Source organism: Coffea arabica, chromosome 3c (assembly GCF_036785885.1).
Source record: "Coffea arabica cultivar ET-39 chromosome 3c, Coffea Arabica ET-39 HiFi, whole genome shotgun sequence".
NCBI classification, from domain to species: Eukaryota; Viridiplantae; Streptophyta; class Magnoliopsida; order Gentianales; family Rubiaceae; genus Coffea; species Coffea arabica.
This window is the reverse complement of record NC_092314.1, coordinates 975,063-994,242: the sequence shown is the minus strand read 5'-3', so window position 1 is coordinate 994,242 and position 19,180 is coordinate 975,063. Positions and strand designations below refer to the sequence as shown.

The following is a 19,180-nucleotide window of genomic DNA, read 5'->3' as shown; positions in this document are numbered from 1 at the left end:
TATTAATAAAACATCATAACTTTATTAAAATATGCACTAATGGCAGAAGTTACGTCATCAAATATTCAAAGATATCAACAAAAAAAATAAATCTAAAAAATGGATACAACGGATCTAAATAAGAGATAAAAATTGCATTTTAAAACTCCACAAATATTTTTAAAATTAAGATAAAATAATTGTAACCTCACAAATATCTGTGCATGCTTGTCAGCTCTGCTGACTAATTGTTTCAACTCACGATATTATGGTGAGATTTGCCAAATAGTTTGTTCCTTTTAGTCTTGATCCAGAGAGTATGGTGCTTGAACATTTACAATACAATGACATAGGTGTTAAGAACTATAAATTTGAATTGAAAAACTTACTTTTTGGGCTAACATTTATTTCATTTATTTCACATTTTTCCATATGTTTGCCTTAAAAGGAAATAAAAGACTATATTTTTACATTTGTTAAAACCTTATGAGTTTTTAACCTAAGAATGTTGATTTTTGTAATTTGTGACCTAATCTAAATTTTGAATTTCTGATTTTGAGAACCACGGTTTAAAATGTCTCGCTTAGAAAAAATTACAAGGATATTGTCATCGTCCGTTGATATCCATATTGATGTGGACAATTTGGTAAAGAATAATAATGTTAAATATTAATGTATCCAAAACTCACAAAAGTACTAAACTTTCATAGGGAAAAAAGAATATTGCTTATTTGATAACTAAATGCACTGAAAATAAGGGAAGAATTCAAATTAAAACACTAACTAACGGATGGGTCAATTGGGGAAGGTAAATATTTACCTATCAACATAGATTTACCAAACAAACAAATTATAAATGGCTTTATGATGAAAAGATTTATATGATCCTTGCATTTACGGTGAAAAGATTTCTATGATCCTCCCAAGTTTGCTGATTTTCCAAGATTTGATATGTTATGATCCTTAACAACCACATGTTAAATATAAGCAACAACATATAATTTGAATTTCGGTTATGTTCAAAGTTTGAACTCCGTGTCTCGCAATCTGAGTGCGGGAAAGAGCACGAGGGTTTAAAAAAAAAAAGGAATCTTGATTATTATTTTACCACATAAATCGATGAACCCTTAAAAAGTGGGAATATATGTGCTAGAACATAAATAATCATAGTTTGCAATACAAACTAAACATGTTTCCTAAAATAATTACTAACCCAATTTCACATAAATTAGTGAATAAGTTCCTTAAAAAATTGTAATAACAATATCCCCAAATTTTGCAAGAAAACATATTTTGATTGCATACTTTTTGTTTAGATACACAATTTTTTTCAAATATTATTTTGATTGCATCACAAGACACGTTTTTTAAGTATCTGTTTATTTCACATGCATCACATTATACAAAATATTATGATAATTATTTTGAATAATAATACCATATTCAATTAGTTTACTTAAAGTAACACAATCATCATTCGGTTGGAGGATGTAACACCTATGTACTATACAATGATTTGAGCTGGACGTGGGGTTTGTGAAGCTCATACGTGAGCTGTATCCAAACTCGCACTCAACTCGGGTTGACCCACCCCTCAAATAACAAACCAATACTAAAAAAATTTAAAAATCAAAATAAATTGGAGCACACAATATCCTAATAAATATATAGTATTCAACTCTTATGGCGTAGCCACGATATGTCTCCATTCTCAATCGCACACATATGCACATGCAACTAGCATCCAATATAAATACTCCTCCACATTTTTCCTCCCTCTCTTCCTTTTCTCTCCATTTCTCTCTCCGAGGAAAAAAAAAAATCTTTCCTTTAAAATTCTCACTCTCTCTTGTGTTTTATCACAGATTCTCTTGAACTTGGCTTTCACAAAATTCTGAATCCTCGTAAGCTTGAAATATGTGATTTTTTGTGTGGCTTAAGTGTTTATAATCACTGTATGTGAGGAATATAAGTATTGAAGGTTGGATTAGGAACATGAATCTTGGTGGTGGTCAAACTGCAAAAGCCATGTCTGCTCCCAGCTCTAGTGCTTCATTGAAGTCCGGTGATGTGGTTTCCGACCAGTTTCCGGCGGGTCTGCGGGTTCTGGTTGTTGATGATGATCCCACTTGTCTCAGGATCTTGGAAAAGATGCTCAGAAACTGCCTCTACGAAGGTATAGACCATAAATAAAGCTTGTTAATTTGATTTTGATTGGTTCTAGTTGTCTCAATTTTGGTTGCTTTCTATTCTATTATGTTTATATTTGGAGCCCAAGTCTTTAATTTGGGTAGTCCAGGTTTCAGTGAACTATCATAACACTAGTAAACCTGGTCATTTTTATTGTTTGCTTCCAAATCATACTTCGGTGGGAAAGATTCAACCTTGATGTGAAGCTTTAGTTTGTTTTCACTGAATAGGAATGCAGGGTAGCGTAAAGATTCAATTTTTAGCGTGACTTTTGGTTGTTTTTATGGTACAATATTGGTGGGGTGAATTAGTGTTGGATCTCTTATGGTGTGTGCAAAGTCCTCCATTGTTTTTTTTTAAAAAAAAAAAAATTGAAAATAAAGTTTCTTGATCTATTTATGTTATCTGGTTGGATGTATTGATTTGAAATTGCTTGAAAATTAAATTGAATGTTCTTGGGATTTGCAGTCACCAAGTGTAATAGAGCTGAGATTGCATTGAAGCTGCTAAGGGATAACAGAAATGGGTATGATATAGTAATAAGCGATGTTCACATGCCAGATATGGATGGTTTTAAGCTGCTCGAGCAAGTTGGTCTCGAGATGGACTTGCCTGTTATCAGTAAGTACCCATTTTCATTTGGATTGGATTGATTTCAACTCGATTGAAATTCTGACATCACGTTATGTGATTGCAGTGATGTCAGCGGACGACAGTAAAAATGTTGTGATGAAAGGTGTTACTCATGGTGCATGTGATTATCTGATCAAACCAGTCCGCATCGAGGCATTGAAGAACATATGGCAGCATGTGGTTCGCAAACGGAAGCATGAGTGGAAGGACAAGGATTTTGAACAATCAGGAAGTGCAGAAGAAGGAGAAAGACTAGTGAAACCACTTGAGGATGTTGATTACTCATCATCAGCAACGGAAGGAAACTGGAAAACCTCAAAGAGAAGAAAGGACGAGGAAGATGAACCTGAGGAAAAGGATGATACATCTTCATTGAAAAAACCACGTGTAGTTTGGTCAGTTGAGCTACACCAACAATTCGTAGCTGCTGTTAATCAACTTGGAATTGATAGTATGAACCAACTACCTTTCCTTCCCCCTATTATCTTTGAATTGTACACAAGTTTTATTTCTCAATTATTTTATTCTAGCAAATTCCATCAGTTTATAAGTTTGGTATTTGTATTATTCACCATTGAATTGATGTCGTCCTCCATTGCCGTTTAGAATTGAAAAATTGGATAAATTTTCAAATCTTATTTTGCACATTCATTTGAAATCTCTATAATGTGCTGATAGTGATAGTGATGGTTAGTATCGTTGTCACATATCTGCCTTGTGGTTAGACAGAACTTTTTAATATATTGCTTCCAAATGGTTGGGTAAAAGTTTGATAAGCTATCTAATAGGTTCAAGTTTCACGACTTATCTTTATAATCTTTACTGTGTTTATTCTTTTGATATTGCTGCATGAATGCAGAGGCCGTTCCAAAGAAAATCTTGGAATTGATGAATGTCCCTGGATTAACAAGAGAAAATGTTGCAAGCCACCTTCAAGTATGTTGACCTTTCGTTTCGTGTGCTTTCTACTCCAAAATTCTTTTGAGAATTATCACATGAATTAAATTTTGATCATAACACGTGTTCTTAAATTAATTATCTGATGTGCAGAAATATCGGCTCTATTTAAGAAGGTTGAGTGGTGTATCATCACACCAGAATGGACTCAATAGTTCTTTTATGGGAACTCCTGAAGCAACTTTCGCTTCCATGTCCTCACTTGGTGGGCTTGATCTTCAAGCTCTTGCTGCCACTGGTCATATTCCGGCACAGAGTCTTGCTTCGCTCCAAGCACTTGGTAGGCCTACCACAAAAAATTCCATATCAATGCCTATGGTTGACCAACGGAACCTCTTTAGCTTCGAAACACCAAAATTAAGATTTGGAGATGGGCAGCAGCAATTGAACAATAATAGCAAGCAAATAAATTTACTTCATGGAATCCCGACAAACATGGAGCCGAAACAACTAGCAAGTTTGAACCAATCTGCCCAAACATTTGGTGGCCTTAATATGCAAGTGAATCCCCAGGCAAGCCAAAGTAGCTCTTTACTAGTACAGATGTCTCACCCGATGTCCAGGACACAGATGTTGAATGAAAATAAAGGTAATCATGTTCCTAGGCTTCAATCATCAATAGGTCAACCTATTTTGTCAAATGGCATACATAGTGGAGTCCTATCACGAAATGGTATTGTTGACAATGTTCGTGGAGCAGTTTACAACCCAGTGTCCCAAGCATCATCATTGGTGGATTTTTCCATTAACAAAAGTGCAGAATTGCCCGGTAATAGTTTTGCTCAGGTGAGTAACTCTGGAATTTCCTCTCTAACATCAAAGGGAATCATTCAAGAAGAGGTCAGTTCAGAAGTAAAAGGATCGAGAGGCTTTATTCATAGTTATGATATATTCAATGAATTGCAACAACATAAAGCCCAGGATTGGGGTATGCAAAATGTTGGGTCAACCTTTGATGCCTCCCAACATTCAGCTTTACAAGGAAGCCTAGATGTCTCGCCATCAAGCTTAGTTCAACAAGGCTTCTCTTCTAGCCAGAAAGATAGAAATGTGTCTATTGGGGATGCAATCTTCTCAGGTGGGGAAGGTGCACATTGTAACAATTCAAAATTTGGGCAACAATTCAATTCATTTGTAGCTGACAATACTCTAAGGGTTAAGGCTGAAAGGCTTCCAGATTCTGGTTGCCAAAATAACCTCTTCCCTCAACAGTTTGGCCAGGAGGACCTCATGAGTGCTCTTCTTAAACAAGTGAGTTTGATGTTGCCTTTCCTTTTTGCAGCTTGTTTTTGAAAGTATTAAATATTATACACAAGCCATTGGCTTGATAGCTCACTTATTTTTTATGCTTTGTAACAGCAAGAAGGCATTGGATCAGTGGAAAGTGAATTTGGATTTGATGGTTATCCTTTGGATAAGTTCCCAGTATGATGCCTCATCTCTAGTGTAGATGGCTTAAAGATTGTGGTTAATGGTGTATATAGTTGTTAGAGCTAAGTGATCTCCATTCGGCTAGGAGATTCAGCTCCTAGTTCACTCAAAAGGAAAACATCTTGGTTTTGACTACTTGGTGTGAATAGGTTTTAAGGGGTTGTTTTTGAGGTTAAGCCGGAAGAATGTAGTCAGATGAATCAGCCGGGGTAAGGTGAAGAAATGTGTTGACACTGCTGCGTGATGTGCAAAGGCATGCATGCAAAATTTTGACTGGCTTTAGGTAGGTGATTGTAGCTAGAATTAGGCACTTGCTTTGGTATTTTTCATTTTGGTTGCAAGTCTTTTTGGTTTGGGGATAATTTCCTCGTATTTTTATCAAACTTGAGCCCTTTCATAATTCAAATAAGGAATTTTTTTTTCGCCTTTTCCTTTTGGAATCAATTATTATGTACAGATTTTGTTTGATGCTCTTCCCAATTGTTTTCGTGCTAGATTGTGTTTCTAAGCCTTTATAAGCCAACTCCTTCATCCTATCGAATTGTTTCTTATCACTCAATAATTATTTGATGGAAATGAATCTCTTCATTGGTTTGTGGGATTTTCATGTCGTTCTTAATTGATCATGGTCTTCAAGCCTTAATATCGTCACACTAGATCTAAGTATGTTGTTGGGAATGATGAGCTGAATATTTTAGATAGGAGATTATTTGGAATAATTTTTTTAAAAAAAAAATGCTGTAGTAATATATATATATATATATATATATATATATATATATATATAATATGTGAGATAAAAAAATGATTCGAAAATGTGTTAATGATGCAAGCAAGTCAGTGTGTGTGTATGAATAAGGTAAGGTGCAATCCAAACACACTCAAAAAGAATAATAAGATTGAATAATTAGCTAGTTTCCATATTGTTATTTTGAACTCGAACAAAAGAATACTAATAAGGTTGAATAATTCTACCAAAGGTTGGCATTCCAAACAATTAATGTTTAGTAGAGTGGAACAACCAATTCAGTCAGAAGTTCTCCACATTTGTGGGTATATTCCACAAGTAATTGATGCTAGAACCAAATCATTGGTAGAAATTCTACCTTCCAGCGTACGCTATTGGTATACTATATGTATCTAACGAATAACAAAATTCTTTTGTTTTCTGTTCAGAAATCCAATGGTGCACATTCACTCCGTTTTGCGGTACCAATTTTTGAGTCTTGCATATTTGTTTTTCAATAAACTTGAGCCTGATTTTGCCCCAACCCCAAGACTATAGTATAGTATAGAACTTTCTATGGTTTTCATCTTTCCTTGTATACGCTCACGGAATTGCAACGATGTGGCAAGAAATGGCAAAAACGTATCAGAGCGCAAGCCCAAAATCAATCTGTAGCTGTCCTTTCCTAAGCTAGTCCGTTAAACAGCCAAAAAATGACTCCTGCGGTGAAGTTCACAAGCCAACATTTTGCCTTTTACTTCCCAACCTTTTTCTCATTCAAGCTGCATTGGTAATTCAAGAAGCTAGAGAAAGAAATAATTAAAAAATCACTGTAATGCACTTTCAGGAGATAATGATATAAGCGAATAAACATGAATTGTACAAAACTATAAAGCATGGTATGGAAGCTAGATGTGGTGGCTGCGAGCCCAAGTATGGTTTTCTGCACAACATTCACCATTGAGAATCGACAACCAAATTTGTAGCAGCAATTTGTACGTCTACCGATGGTTGGATGCAGAAGTTCTCTCACCGAAACACTGAACACTGACCAATTGGTATGTCATCAGCTGATTCACCAATAAAAGAATAAACGAATGAGCAGCACAATTCTCAATGAATCACACACCTAATCCATTGTTATTGCTGCATAAACGAGAAAACTGCAAGGGCAAAAATCAGAGAGATGATAATGGATGAGCCCATCCTGTAGGAATTATTGGTTGGAAGTATTCTGGGGAGGGAGCATTCCTCTCCATTGAAGTAAACTTTAGTGGGGAATCCATCACCACCAGCAATGTCAACTCCTGGTATATTCTTTTTTGTGAATGAGATAACTGACTGTTGCTTCCCGGGCACTCTGAAATCCTTCTGCGGGTCAGCTCCATCCGATTCTGCCACCAGATAATTCAAGCCTTCCTTACCCTGCATAACAATAGTGTTGTTGACACCACTTAAGGTACTTCCGTTGAAAGAGTAAACCTTTTCAAAACCAGAAGCAGTTTTGTCCAATTCAACTGCTGCAAACCAGTCAGGAAAAGAGGAATCGTCCCAGTTGAAAATTGTAATACGAGCAGACCATCCACCTCTGTAATCTGTAGCCACGTGCCAATTGATGCTGACACCACAATTATCTGCGCAAGGCAGTGGATTTGGCACTGGAAAATGGTGAAGACCAGCCCAAGCCTTGGCCAGCTGAGTTCGATTTTCAACAGGAATGAGGAGAGCCTGTGATGGCAGGAGGAGAGCTGGAGCCTTGGCACTACATGTACTAGTACTAGTAGAAGGGCAACCACAAGCACATGTTTGGCATGGTATGATAGATTCATTGTAGTAAGCAGAAAATGATACGCAGCATCTTGGGCTTGCTCCCTTCGGTTGTGTGATATTGCAGACTACTTGCCAGCTAGCAACAGCAGCAGTATTTGAGAGCAACCCACTTGGGTCTGGAAATTCACTGGGACTTACCCGTACTGGAGGTCCACACTGGTAATCAGGATTCACTGTGCCAGTGATGTTCCAGTTCTGTGGAGGATTTAGCTGGGAACGATTATTATCCGGTGGCATTTTGAAAACATTAATCTGGAATGACGAAATTGACTTGCTTGGGTCCATAGATGGTGGCAAAATTGTCCCATTCCGGCAACAAAAAGGTATCATCCCCAGATTTGTGTCATTAGTCTTTGCCAGAGGCAGGTCAACTATGGTTGGCCTTCTCTCACAATTCAGGGCGGTGGAAAAGTCAAGGTCTTGATAAAACTGACCCTGTTTGCCAAAGATGCATTCAGAAGTATCAACCACTGCAGGATATGCACCCTTCATTGCAAAGATAAACTCATCTCTCATCCAGTCCCAGCTCAATTTCCAGTTATCAAGACGGCCAAGGGGATTATGGTTGGAGATCGTAACTTGTGCCCAGTAATTAGAGCCATACGTTCTGATTACGTCATACATGATTGTCAGATCACCATTTTGATGAGGAAGAAATTCTTCAGTTGTCACATTGGCCTTAAACTTTGAATCTTGGGTGCAACATACTTGCATTACATTCTTTCCTGAAAAAAATAAAAAGCTCAAGAAATTCCTCAAGACAATGGATGATGTCAGTAATAATGAATGCGTGACAGTTTTTGAAGCCAAGAAACTTGCCAACACAAATCTGCGAGTCAACTGTTTACTCACTCATAAGCCCTTAATCCCAGACATTGCATAATATCAGATGACTAGAGTTAATCTCTCCTTCCCTCTTCCTTCAATTCTAAATACATGACCATGACAAGTGGAGACATGCTGTTTCGCAGATGTACTCGGTGTGGTAATATGTTTTTTTCAAAATCAATGACAAAGTTTGCACGGCTCAACTACAAGCCTCAATTCAGATTATTGGTGGAAGTGTACTTACTACGATTTATGAATCAGAATGCTGAGTGGAATGATAATTTGATATACGTACGGTTTTCGTGGAGTAACTTTCTTCGAGTCCTACTATATGGCTTTGTGTCAATATATGTGGTAAAATAAGACAAACTACGAAAAGGGCATCAGCTAAAATCCCAACAAAGCCGTTCTAGAAACAGGGAAATGAAAATATGAAAGTCCGAACAAAGCTAGCATGTATAAATTTGCGCAGAAGTCCCCAAACCGTATAAAACAAACCACAATTAAATAGCTTATAAGGAAGCAGCCCCAAATACCAATAACAGCCAAAAATCACGGGAAAATTCCTAATAAATAGGATTTCATAATTCCTCATATTATGCTACAAAGACATAAAAATCCTACACAGAACACAAATCTATGATTCTCCCGCCTACCAACACCATCTCTTTTCCAAGGCAAAAGCACATAAAAATCAAATCTTTAATCAATCTTCAGCACTTCCCTCAGCAACCACCCACTAAAACCCAAATCACTCCAAAACAGAGGGAGACAACTAAAACCCAGTAACTTAATTAGATTAATTCCTACTAAAAATGATCATAATTTGTTTTTTTCTTTTAAAAAAAAAAAAAAGAAAGATTAAACCATAAATGTTCAAGGCCAAAAAATATATATATGTATATATTACCTTGCGTGCTGGGTTTCGAGCAAAGCCAACCATCATTGACTAAAGAGATGTTTTGGGGCATAGGGACATCAGGCGACCCAACACCGAACTGGGTCCCGACCAAATCGACCTGAACACCCATCTGAGTCTGATCTCCAGCTGTTTCAATGGCAGTCTTGAGATCCGAATTGGGGTAACCCGCGAAGACGGTCCCATTTCCCACACCAACAGGCAAAGAGCTTCCATCTGCTAACACAGCGTTAGAAGCAGACACCAAGAACTCGTCGTGCTGGAAACCAACAAAAACCCGCCACGACTTGAGTTCCTGAAGGCCATTGTTGAGAACAAGGAGGGTAGACTGGAAGCGGTATGGCTGTCCGGATCTGAGCGCGGGTGGGATTTTCCGAGACGACGTGAAAGTGTAGGAGAGAAAAACTCCGTTGCAGACATCCGCGGCGGGTGAGGGCGCCGTGGGTTGGGCCCGGACCTGAGACAAGATGAACAGAAACAGAAAACAGGTGCTGGTGGTGGTCGTGGCTGCCATGTTCTTCTTTTGCTTTTCTTTTAGAGATGGAAGAAAAAGTTTATGGGAGGGATATATTTGTTTGAAGTTTTGAACTAGTAAAAAGGATGATTGATAGGAACAGCGTTAGAGTTTGAGTTAGTCGAGTTTGAGTCACTGCTAGTACATTGTGCGTGTTTCTTAGCGTGTGGGAGTGTGCGTTTATCTCATCATGGAAATGGTAACGTAGGAAGGAAAAGCGAAGGAAGACGCGGAATGCAAATGGGAAAGGAAATAATAATAATAATAATAAATAATAATATGGGGACAGCCTAGGGGAAGCTGTAAGGTTGTGACTAGAGGTGTCAAAATGGGTGACTTGGGCGGGTTTGAGTTGGGTAAAATGGGTAATGGGTTTAAGTGAGTCAACTCATTTATACCCATTTAATTAGATGGGTATATATAGGTAAGTCAAAAAATGAATTGGGTAACCCAATTACCCATTTATAACTCATTTATTTTAACTTTTTGCAAACTCATTTAAATTCATTTTTGCAAACTAAGTTATCAATTTATACCACTCTTTGTATCCATCATTAGTTTTAAATATTTACTTATAATGTTCAATAAACTTAATTACCAATTTTTTTCATTTATACTCTATGTCACAAAATTACCTATTATTTAATAATTGAATAATACGAATAAAAAATTTTGAATTAAGTATATAAAAATTAATATAAAAACTTAATTCAAAAATTTTGAACCCCTAACATTTTTTTCATATATAAATTTAAAATTTCATTTTATAAAGATAAGAAAATAGGCTAAAATTTATCATAAATTGGTAATGCTAAAAAATGAGCAAGTTAACAAACTAAGAAAAAATAAAATAATAAGATAAAACCAACAAATAATAATAATAATAATAATAATAATAATAATAATAATAATAATGTTAACATCATGACAAAATGAAAATTTTGAAAAAAAAAAGGTAGGGAAAAAGAAGAGACTTGGGGGGAAGAGAATTTTAAATGGGTTAATTGGGTTTGATGGGTTACCCAATAATACCCATTTAATAAATGGGTATTATTGGGTAACCCATTTATACCCATATGCAAAAATTTAAGATACCCATACCCATCTATTCATGGGCGGGTATGGATAAATCTAGTTAAGTGGGTTGATTTGCCACCTCTAGTTGTGACTTGTGAGCCCGTAGTTCAAGGTTTGCAATATTAGCATAATTTGGATATTTTTTGGAATTTTTTAAAACACTTTCGAGTAATTAATTATACAGTACACTCCTGACATCGAAAAGTTGAATTGTGCAAGTTTTACCGAACACTGTACTGCTCTGTATATGTTGATGTTAGTATGCTAAATATACTTTAACTCAGTCTATATAATAGTTTCTATGCTTATGTTACTTCAGGCGATGTGCCATTTTTCTTTACTAATTGCAATTTAATCTAATTTACATTACATCACAAAACTGCCGGAATACAACAACATTTTTCCATTGTTACTGAAGCAGTAGTTGAGTCGAGTTCTATCAATAAGAACTTTCTTACGATGAGGGTGCAATAAATACTTGTTACGACATTTCAATCAATCGTACTCAAACTATCATGCGTCGCATTACACATGTCCTCACTCATGTATTATCACATTTTATTATTAAGTTCCGGGCAAGATTGGTTGAGCATAGTACCCACTTTGATTGAGCATGATTTGATCCTATTAGCAGCAAGTTTGAATTTCTATCTTGATTTTACCTAACTATACTTGGAATTCAACTTAACTCGTAAAATGTACATATGAATCGTAATTTTCTTGAAGACTTTTCCCATCAACCAAAAGTAACAATTAATAAAATATTTGTTAGATGTAGCAGGAGCGTAGCCACATCGCCCGTTTATACGTACCAGAGGACAAAGACGAAATTGTCGTTTAGATTAATGTTGTTTTTTTTTTTTTTTTTTAAGTGATAACGATGTATTAGGCGGCGTGGCGTCTCAAAGTGGGTCACTGGATTCTTTTTTGCCTTCTTGTTCTTAGGAAGATAATTTGTGTAACAAGTATCCATAAGAAACTCTTTAAAATATATTTCAACTGTTATATTTTTAAAAATATATAATTTATTAGAAAAATAAATAAATACAAGATATTATATGTAAGATTAAATAAATAAATATATATATATATATAAATATAAGGAAGAACAATAATTGTTAACGGATGTTCTTCGGAAAACCTTTTTTCTTTTTTCAGTTTTTCTCTTTGAGACCTAATAATAGGAGTAATACTTTTGAAATATATGGAGGAAGGATTTTGGTGGTGCTGGAAGTTGGAAGTATGTGTGAGGGAAGAAATGGTGACCGTTTGTCATGTAAACTTTTCCATTCTTGCGTGGGTTTCTTTTCTACACTTTCTGATTAGCTTTTGTTCCTGGTAGACCGTTGGTCTGTGGGTCTATAGAAAGAGGTTGAAACTTTTGAATTGGGGAAGGAAGTAATGAAATAAATACTATGAGGATTGTCTCCTCTCGAGGCAGAGAAGGAAAGGTGGTTTGTTTGTTTGAATAGAGTTTTGTGATTATATATATATATATATATATATATATATATATATATGAGATAAAATGATAATTAAAAATATAAAAAAATAGGTTAAAATGTGTTTAAGATACAAACGAAATATTATTTAAAAAATTTTGATATCCAAACAAAGCCGCCGTACTGTAGTCTAGTACTTGAGTATTTGTGAATTTGTTCAGAGAAGGGAGATAATTGAGGAAGGAGGTAAGCTTATTAGGCATTAATTTTGTTTGATTTGGTCGGACAAAGGGAATTGGTAGGTCATGAATCAGTCAGTATTCAAAATGGGGGTGGTTAAGAGAAGATTAATGTTTGAAATTGAGGAATTGGAGAACTCTTCTAAATAAATTGTCAGAGTGGAAGATTTTTCTTTGTTTGCACTTTGACTTCCTGCTTTATGTGTTGCGTGATTAACTCTTGACAACGTGCACACTGCTCGTGCATCTCTCTCTAATTTTAAGTTTTTTAAAATTTTGCTGAGAAATAGTTTTAATGGCGAATCAATGAAATAATCCTATCATATCATATAATTATTGTCTTTAAAAGCTAGCGTGTAAAAGCTTCGTTTTTTTTTTATTTTGCGTACGCAACCACCCTTGTGGGGAGACTCACCCATCATAATCAGGTATGCAATTCAGGTCGACCAACAGATTAGTCAGAGTAAAGTCTTGAATACCGTGACAGGCAACCAAAAAAAAAAGCTCCGTTTTATTGTAAGTACAGTGGTGGTGGTGGTGGTGGTGGTGGTCCTTGAATTAATTTGCACATATATCAAAATATTTGCTTCTGATTTTCATGCACACGATTATAATTATAATGAGAGCCAACTCAAATTAAGGTGCTTCTTTTGACGGGATGATGAAAAAAAATTTAAAAAAAAACCCAACATTTAATGTTGACTTTGGATGTTTCAACTGCGTCTAAGCTTCAATACCATCCACGAGTCATCAGCCATCATATGCACTTAAACAAAGAAGATTCCAATTGCAGCTTGCCCATAAATTTGTACAGTAGAAAATACCACTCCAAGTTATTCTTTTTCATCTTTTTTTTTTTTTTTGTTCTTCTTTCCGTTCTATACCATTAAGATTCACAGTGGGAAAAAGAAAAGATTTACAGTGGGAAAAAGAAAATACCTCTGCTGTTTCTCATTCCAAATGCTCCATTCGACACCAAAATACTGGACCAAATGAGCAAGTTGGTGGGCCAAATTTCTGGGCCACTAAGTTCATGTAAGAAAAGTACCGGCAGAAAATTAATAAGAGGTTTTGCTACGGACTTCCTGAATTAATATACAGGTTTCTGTGTTTAACTCAAAAAAATGTCCAAAGGAAGATCATGGGCCTCATTGACTTAAATATGTACAAAGGAGGCACACGGGCCTTAGTTCATTGTCTTCTGGATATCCAAACTTCTAACAGCATAGCCTGGTCCAAATTACGTGTGCGCAAGCAATGAGCTGGCACATAAGACTAAAAGATGAACCAAACTATCCTGTACTCAAACTGAATTCAATTTGGTAAGGAATCATTTGAGCTTGATTCACTAGCTAATTAAACCAAACTAGAACAGCATTTTGTGTTTGATAACTTTTAAACTCGATAAGAAAAAAAAACTCAATCAAACTCGGATCGGTAACTAAACAAGTTAAAGTTAAACAAAATTTCGAATTCGTTAAAATAATTGAACAAAATTGAATATTAGGGTGTTCGATTTGATTAATCTCGTTTACACCTCTACTAGCACATAAAGAGTTGCAGGTTCTCTACCTGGTACAAGGAAAATAGTCCAAAAGCGTAAAAGCGAAATTGACAGTGTAAAAGCGAATTGACAGCGCTGGTTGTGCTTGGATTGCATTTTCCATGATTTTTCATGGAAAAATTACTGTAGCGATTTGATGTATGTGAGGGAAAAAGGTAATAGGGAAATGTGATCACGAAAAATAACGTAATTTTCCGACAGAAAACTGCAATCCAAACAAAAAGGCGAAAAACAAAAGCGTGAAGAAATACAGGAACAAGCATGCTAAATAAAGTGGAAGATAGGAATTACTATTGAACTGAATGGTTAACGAATATGGTACATTTCTTCCGCTTTGGATGTGCAAATTTTGAAGCATCCTCTGCTATTACCAGCTTTTTCAATCCAAAATTTTCCTAGTTAGCATCTATTGGTTTCATTGCAGCGGTTACAAGTGTTTATTAACCAACACTTGGATTTTACATTTGCCAATGATCAACAGTTTCACGTTTTATGTGCCTAATATTTTCTTATTCCAAAATTAAAAAAAAAAAAAATTTGTTACCGCCACCCTTCTTTGTCTCAAAGAGAGCATGATTATGATAGAAAGGCCATCCAACTTGGCATGGAGTGCAATAGGAAAGCTCCTGCGATAGGAGACCCTAGTTACGAAGTTCAATTGTAATTTGTGTCCCGGTCACCATATGTCCTTTTGGATGTGGGACGAGCAAATAGTTCCATTAATATTGTGTCTATAAGACTTCAAATATCAAGTTGGAAATTTTTTCTTTCTTTTCTTTTTTGTGGTTGAATTCAATTGTGAAGAATCGACTGTGTTTATACCTTGTAACGTCAAGTGGAGGACCTCTACGCCTGTCTCTTGTGGTTAGACAAATATGGTATTATGTTATGGTTGAGAGGCATGCATCACTCATTCTCATAAACTGTCACATTTAGGCAACAAATAAGTGTGACATAGATTTTGTACTAGAGTGAAGTCCCTACCTTATATCAATGTCTACGAATAATTGTTTGATCCAAACTCATTTATTGATAAAAGTGTACGCACAAATAGCACTGTGTAGTTTTAGTATCCTATAATACCTCTACAATAATAAAGCACGAGCAAATGCGAGAGTGGTGATTTTGTGTAAACAATTCGTTGTCATCCAGCCGTTATACATCACTTCAATGAAAACACCACTTGCCGTTTGGTTTGGTCCATCGGTACAAGATTATAATGTGGGATGGAGCTAAAATGAAAAATCCCCAATTGGTAAATGGGTGAATTGTGATCCTCAAAAGAAAGAAAGGCCAAAAAAAAAGAAACCCCTTCCTGAGTCCTGACACTTGAGAAATTTGCCATAAGCGGTTGGGAGACAACAATAATATACTCCCTCCCTTTTTTTTATAACTGAGGTTTAAGAAATTTGCTCTAGTGTAGTTTTATCTGTCGTTTTATTATCCCCATACAGTATTAATTATTTTTTCACAATTTTACCCTTTTATCTCTCTTTTCCAATACAGGGTTATTAATTACTCCCTCCGTCCCACTTTGATAGTCCTGTTTCTTTTTTTCACACAGTTTAAAAACAAGTAGTTGGGAGACAATAATAATATAATCTTTTGTGATTTTTCACGGCTATAGGGCTCCAAAAAAGAGAAAGGAAAACAACACGAAATTAAAGAAATAAGGACCGGCAGCTCTAGCCACCCCTAGGAGGAATAGTTTTTTTTTTTCCCGAGTAGCAATGTGGAGAAGATAAAATATTGCAGCGATTCCTAATTAAACAGCCACTGCTGCCGCCCTTCCTTCCAGCCTGGAAAGTGCATTCATTGGCTCATAATAAATCTTTCTTCTGTTTCTGTCGCCTTATTATATACAGTATATAGTGTAGTGCTTATAATTCTTAACAGGGGAAATTTAAGGCCTTGCTTGGATAGCCATTTTTCATCGAAAAATGGTCTTATTTTTCGTGAACACATTTTCCAATCACATTTTTATCTCACATACATCAAATCACTACAGTAATTTTTCAACGAAAAATCCATGAAAAATGCAATCCAAACGCAAACTAAGGCAGGCAAGCAAAATAGCGACCATACCAAACAATTTTTTCTTACTAGAACAAGATTCATGGGGCAGGAATGATAATACTAACTATTAAAACTTTTGAATTCCAAAGCTTAAGAAATCGAACCCCAACACATGAACACAGAACAATAATTATGAATGTCAGATTATTAGTAGAGTATTTCTTAGTCAACTAACCCAAACTAACTTGTATGATCGATCATTCCATATCCCCAAAACTTGTCAATCTCGATGCTGAAGCCAACTTTTGGATCACACCAAAACTTGGAGAGTTTTAACCATCACGCTCCCGTTACAACCAACGTCATTACAACCGCGCGCTTAATCCCATCGGTCCATTTGTGAACTACGCCTTGATAGTCAAGCCTGACAATCATGAACTTCAGCAAATTTCGTAAAGTGCACTCCTCTTTTTCCTTGTGCCATCCAGGCCAACTCTTGTGTCCAAAACAAAAAAAATAAAAAAAAAGCCCTCTTTATTTAGTCCAGGTAAAAATTTCTAAACCCCTTTAGGACTGAACCTTTTCTGCTTGGGGTTCCGATCAGTAGACGTATGGGTGATGAGCTGTTCACGTTGAATGTTGCTCAAGAAATCAAACAAGAAAGCTCTCTTTTTTCTTTTTCCTGACAACGATAACAATTGTATAACGTATTCTATCATAATTTAGAGAAAAAAAAAAACATAAGAAGTTAGATTTATATGTTAGGGGCTACTAGACATGCAGATCTCACTAGATCAAGAGAATATTATGATGATATTATCTTTAAATTTGTTTTATTACAGGTGAAATTTGAACTCTCACATCCCCTGTTAGATGGCCGCCGAGCTAAGCTCAATGGTTATAGTAACACGTTTGTTTGTACAAGGGCATTTGCACGGTATCTGCAATCAAAATAATAGCCCAAAAGTAGTGGCATTAGTTTGACAAATTTGGCCAGCAAGTTTCTTTCTTTCCACAGCGCGTTGCTGTTGAAGTTGTTATTGCAAAGTGCAAAAGTGTAAAAGGTGTCGGTGTCCATCTTTTTAATCCTCCCTCCTTTCAATTATGACGAACTTTAACCATTCTTTAGGACCCCTTTGTTAATGCTTCACAAAAGGATAGAATTGCCCACCACACTGCCTTCACTTCACTCCTGGATCCCTTTTAAGTTTTGGACGCGGGTTGGAGCGATTGTCAGAACGATCGCTCCGAAAGGTGTAACATTATCTGTACAATATGTAATAATTGAATAACAGCGAATAAAATAAAATAATATTTTTGTGAATTTCACACGACGTGAAAATCGAATTACAAGACGTGATCTGAATAGTACAAATTTTTGAGGTTTCATCCAAGCCGTGAACTACCTTAGACAACCGTCCAAGCCCCTCGTCCTTAAGTTTTAACACACCCACACACACACTACACTACTCTGTCCTCCTTGTCCTCCACTCTTCACTTTCTCCACTTGCCACTGTTACTTGAGTACTTTCTCTCCGCTGCCTTCTTTTCTTTTCCATCTCTCACTCTCTTGAATCGTCCTCAAAATTCCATCTGCGGTGCAGCATTCAAACTCTTGATTCATCAGAAGTACTCAATTCTTTCGCCTAGCGAAGAGAATTCAAGAAATGGGGCGTACTCGAGAAATACTACTGAGATCCTCAATTTTCACTCTTTTCATGATAGCATTGACGTCAAAACAAGAATTTTTAGTCAGTGCAAATGCTACCACCACCGCTGCTACATGGGTTGGATCGAAGTATCAAATTGAATGCACAATGTGTTCAGCTTGTGACAACCCATGCAGCACCCCATCACCTCCACCGCCCTCGCCGCCGCCGCCATCATCATCATCTTCCAGCTCAAACTGCCCTCCACCACCTTCTCCTCCCAGCTCAGGCAGCAACTACTACTCTCCACCACCACCATCACCTTCTCAGTCTGGCTACCCATACTCGTCCCCACCTCCTCCCAGCGGCATAATTGGAAGCTACTATCCACCACCTTACAGAACATATCCCTCAGGGCCAACACCACCTCCTCCGAATCCTATTGTACCTTACTTTCCATTTTACTACTACAGCCCTCCGCCACCTTCCAAATCAGCAGCAGCACTGAACTTGAGAATTTCAGTGTCCTTCTTCGTCACCGTTTGCTTTTCTGTTCTCATAGCTGTCTGAGTGAAATAACTTTTTGTCAGATTCACAGATCTACTGGCTTGCAGAGCTGAGAGGAAGAGAGGAGGTTTCTGATCCTGATCAAGAGCTGATGGGTGAAAATTACGAATTCGAGAAATCGATAATTATGTTTTGGTCGTCAGTGGCTATGGAAGACAAAAGTGAGGAACTTCTCTATCAGGTGAAAATGAAATGGAAAGGGACCGTGAATATGAGGAATCAAATTAAAGAAACCTCAACTGCCTCTGATCTCAGCTGCTGTGGAGTAGTCTGTAAATTTCTTGACAGTAGTTTCTCTTCGCCGCATTTGATTTTATTGTTGTAGGATGTAACAAAAAATTTACTCAATTTTGTACTTCTTCTATCGAAACTGTCGATTAATAATTCTATCCTATACTTCCCATTCCTTCCCTAAGCAATTTTCTTTTTCTTGAATTCAGCTGATTGATTAAGTGTTACTCTTGTCTAACTAATTGACAGTTACTTTAGTTTCATAAGTTATATCAATGCATCATTTTGACTGAAAATGATTAACACTAAGAAAAAAAGTAGTCAACTGAAATTATGTGAATTTGCTTTTCAATTAATTTACCAGTACCGCTTAAAGTTTCTTTTTTT

The 19,180-nt window shown here is 36.4% G+C and overlaps 3 protein-coding genes across 3 annotated transcripts; 2 read left to right on the top strand and 1 right to left on the bottom strand.

Annotated features, from left to right (window-relative positions):
* Positions 1 to 1,826: 1,826 nt before the first annotated feature.
* Positions 1,827 to 5,616, top strand: LOC113733912 (two-component response regulator ARR2-like). Its single transcript, XM_027260144.2, has 6 exons — positions 1,827 to 2,155; positions 2,638 to 2,790; positions 2,867 to 3,253; positions 3,662 to 3,738; positions 3,853 to 5,010; positions 5,119 to 5,616. The coding sequence occupies exons 1-6, from the start codon at positions 1,975 to 1,977 to the stop codon at positions 5,188 to 5,190; spliced, it is 2,028 nt and encodes a 675-aa protein (XP_027115945.1). The 5' UTR covers positions 1,827 to 1,974; the 3' UTR covers positions 5,191 to 5,616.
* A 1,293-nt stretch (positions 5,617 to 6,909) lies between these two features.
* LOC113733911 (COBRA-like protein 7) lies at positions 6,910 to 10,142 on the bottom strand. The gene is made up of 2 exons (XM_027260143.2): positions 9,486 to 10,142; positions 6,910 to 8,472 (listed from the first exon to the last, which is right to left on the bottom strand). The coding sequence occupies exons 1-2, from the start codon at positions 10,006 to 10,008 to the stop codon at positions 7,058 to 7,060; spliced, it is 1,938 nt and encodes a 645-aa protein (XP_027115944.1). The 5' UTR covers positions 10,009 to 10,142; the 3' UTR covers positions 6,910 to 7,057.
* A 7,659-nt stretch (positions 10,143 to 17,801) lies between these two features.
* On the top strand, positions 17,802 to 18,977 carry LOC113733910 (uncharacterized). Its single transcript, XM_027260142.2, has one exon. It carries the CDS (start codon positions 18,014 to 18,016, stop codon positions 18,563 to 18,565), a length of 552 nt encoding a protein of 183 aa, XP_027115943.1. The 5' UTR covers positions 17,802 to 18,013; the 3' UTR covers positions 18,566 to 18,977.
* Positions 18,978 to 19,180: the final 203 nt, after the last annotated feature.